A 1,811-nucleotide genomic window follows, 5' to 3' on the forward strand; every position below is an offset into this window, starting at 1 on the left:
TCGATGCAATCAGCTGGTTTTCCTTAGATAGAAAACTTTGAATCAATCTGACTGGATGATCTGGTGAACTGGAAAGTGCCTTAATATGACGTGTTGTGAATTGGAGCTATAGAAATAAACTGAATAGAACTGAAACTGAATTGACTCGACCATCCGATGCATTAAAGTTCTGCTGGATCTTTGTCTCTCAGGAGTTCCAGAATTCGGACTGTGACGAGTACCATGCAGATTTATCCACCTTGGCGTCGCCAGCCTCCCAGGGAACGCCTGACGTCTACATCCTGCCGCTCACCGAGGTTTCCCTGCCGACCACTAAGCAGCCGGCGCGATCCGGTGAGTCCCAGTTCAGTTTCCCAGCATGGCTCCCTGTCCTTCAGGACCAACAGCTTCCACTGGATGATCAACAGCAACAACATGAAGGACTTTCCTCAAAATCCTCATCTGAATGTTTTGGCTTAAAATGTATCAAATTGCATCGAAGATGATTTATTAGTTAAATAAGACGGATGAGTCGCTAAAGAAATGTTCAATCATGAGGCCATAAAAACGTCCTGATTTATATCTCCCATCTCGCCGTGATGCAAACCTTCCAGCAGTTTAGCAGAGGAGCCAGATCGTTACACATTTCGAGGGCGTGAGAGTCAGAGGGGCCTAAAGGGGAGCTGTGTTTCCCTGGGGTGAGCTCCACCCCAATGCTGCTCAGCTGGGCCTCCATCTATCCCATAATTCATCGCTGCAGGCAACAGCAGAGACGACTCTATAGCTTTCTCCCACAAACATCTGCCTGTTGCATAATGAGGTCCAGGCAGCCGGCCATCGCTGCCGTTAGCTGGAATGTGCGGCATGTGAGCGCAGAATCCCAGTGAGAATGGCCCTCTGTCCGACCTAAACCCCAAACTTAACCGGTCCGAGTCATGCAGGTGAAAAGAACCAGAACGAATAGATTCTTCTGGTTTCACGGCTGATTGGTGCTGATCTGCAGAGATCCTTCCAGTTAGAGCTGTTACTCCTCATGTTGAAGTTTCAGCAGAAAAGTGAAAAGCAAATCTTTCTGCACATGTTCTCCAGGATGAGAAAATATTTTCTCAAGCGAGCGGACTGTTGAACACATGTTTTGTCCTCGGCCAATGATAGAAACCATATGTTAAAGCAGCAGCGGAGGCAGTCGGGGATTTATTACTGCTCCTTCGGGACAGCCTCACCCTCTGACATCATGTGATGATGTTTTCCTTCATGGAGTAAGAAGATCAGATGCGTGGAGGTGCAGTTTGAAGCTGGTTGGGTCTTCTGCAACATTTGATATCAAGTTTGTATAAAACTCAAAATAAAAAATAAAAAACTTAAGACTTAAAGGTGCTCAAAGCAAAAGGTGAATTTAACTCACCTGATGGATTCTGGCTTACGCAGTCCAAAAAGATCCAAAAAGGGTCAAGATCCAGTTTTTTGCTTGTTTTATTCTCAGTTCAGACAAAACAGCTTTACAGGATTCTGCTACAGCTCTCACTCTGATTCCTGCACCTGTTCTTTCGCTGGCTGATTGGCTGACTGAAACTGGTAAAAAAAAAAAAGAAACCTATAACCACCCGCGTGCATAATGAGCTAACTAAAACCTATTTATACTGTGAAACACCCACATCACAAGCTAAAATTAATTAACTAATTAAGTGAATCACTAAACAAATCCTATTCTGAATAACAAATCAAACCAAATAATCTAAATTCTATCCCATTTTTTAACTGAAAATGGAGAAATAGGTCCTATAGACTAGCCTGGGTGCCATTCCAAACTTAGTCCCGCCCACAATGTTTGA

General features: G+C 44.2%; 1 protein-coding gene across 1 annotated transcript in view; it reads left to right on the plus strand.

Moving 5' to 3' along the window:
• LOC107102502 (serine/threonine-protein kinase LMTK1-like) overlaps nucleotides 1-1,811 on the plus strand; it is a 72,125-nt gene that overhangs the window by 48,435 nt on the left and 21,879 nt on the right. The window contains exon 3 of the mRNA XM_015401831.1: nucleotides 192-333. Within this exon, the coding sequence (XP_015257317.1) occupies nucleotides 192-333 (142 nt within the window). The remainder of the gene's footprint in view (nucleotides 1-191; nucleotides 334-1,811) is intronic.

Source organism: Cyprinodon variegatus, unplaced genomic scaffold, assembly GCF_000732505.1.
Source record: "Cyprinodon variegatus isolate N-32 unplaced genomic scaffold, C_variegatus-1.0 Scaffold1265, whole genome shotgun sequence".
NCBI lineage: Eukaryota > Metazoa > Chordata > Actinopteri > Cyprinodontiformes > Cyprinodontidae > Cyprinodon > Cyprinodon variegatus.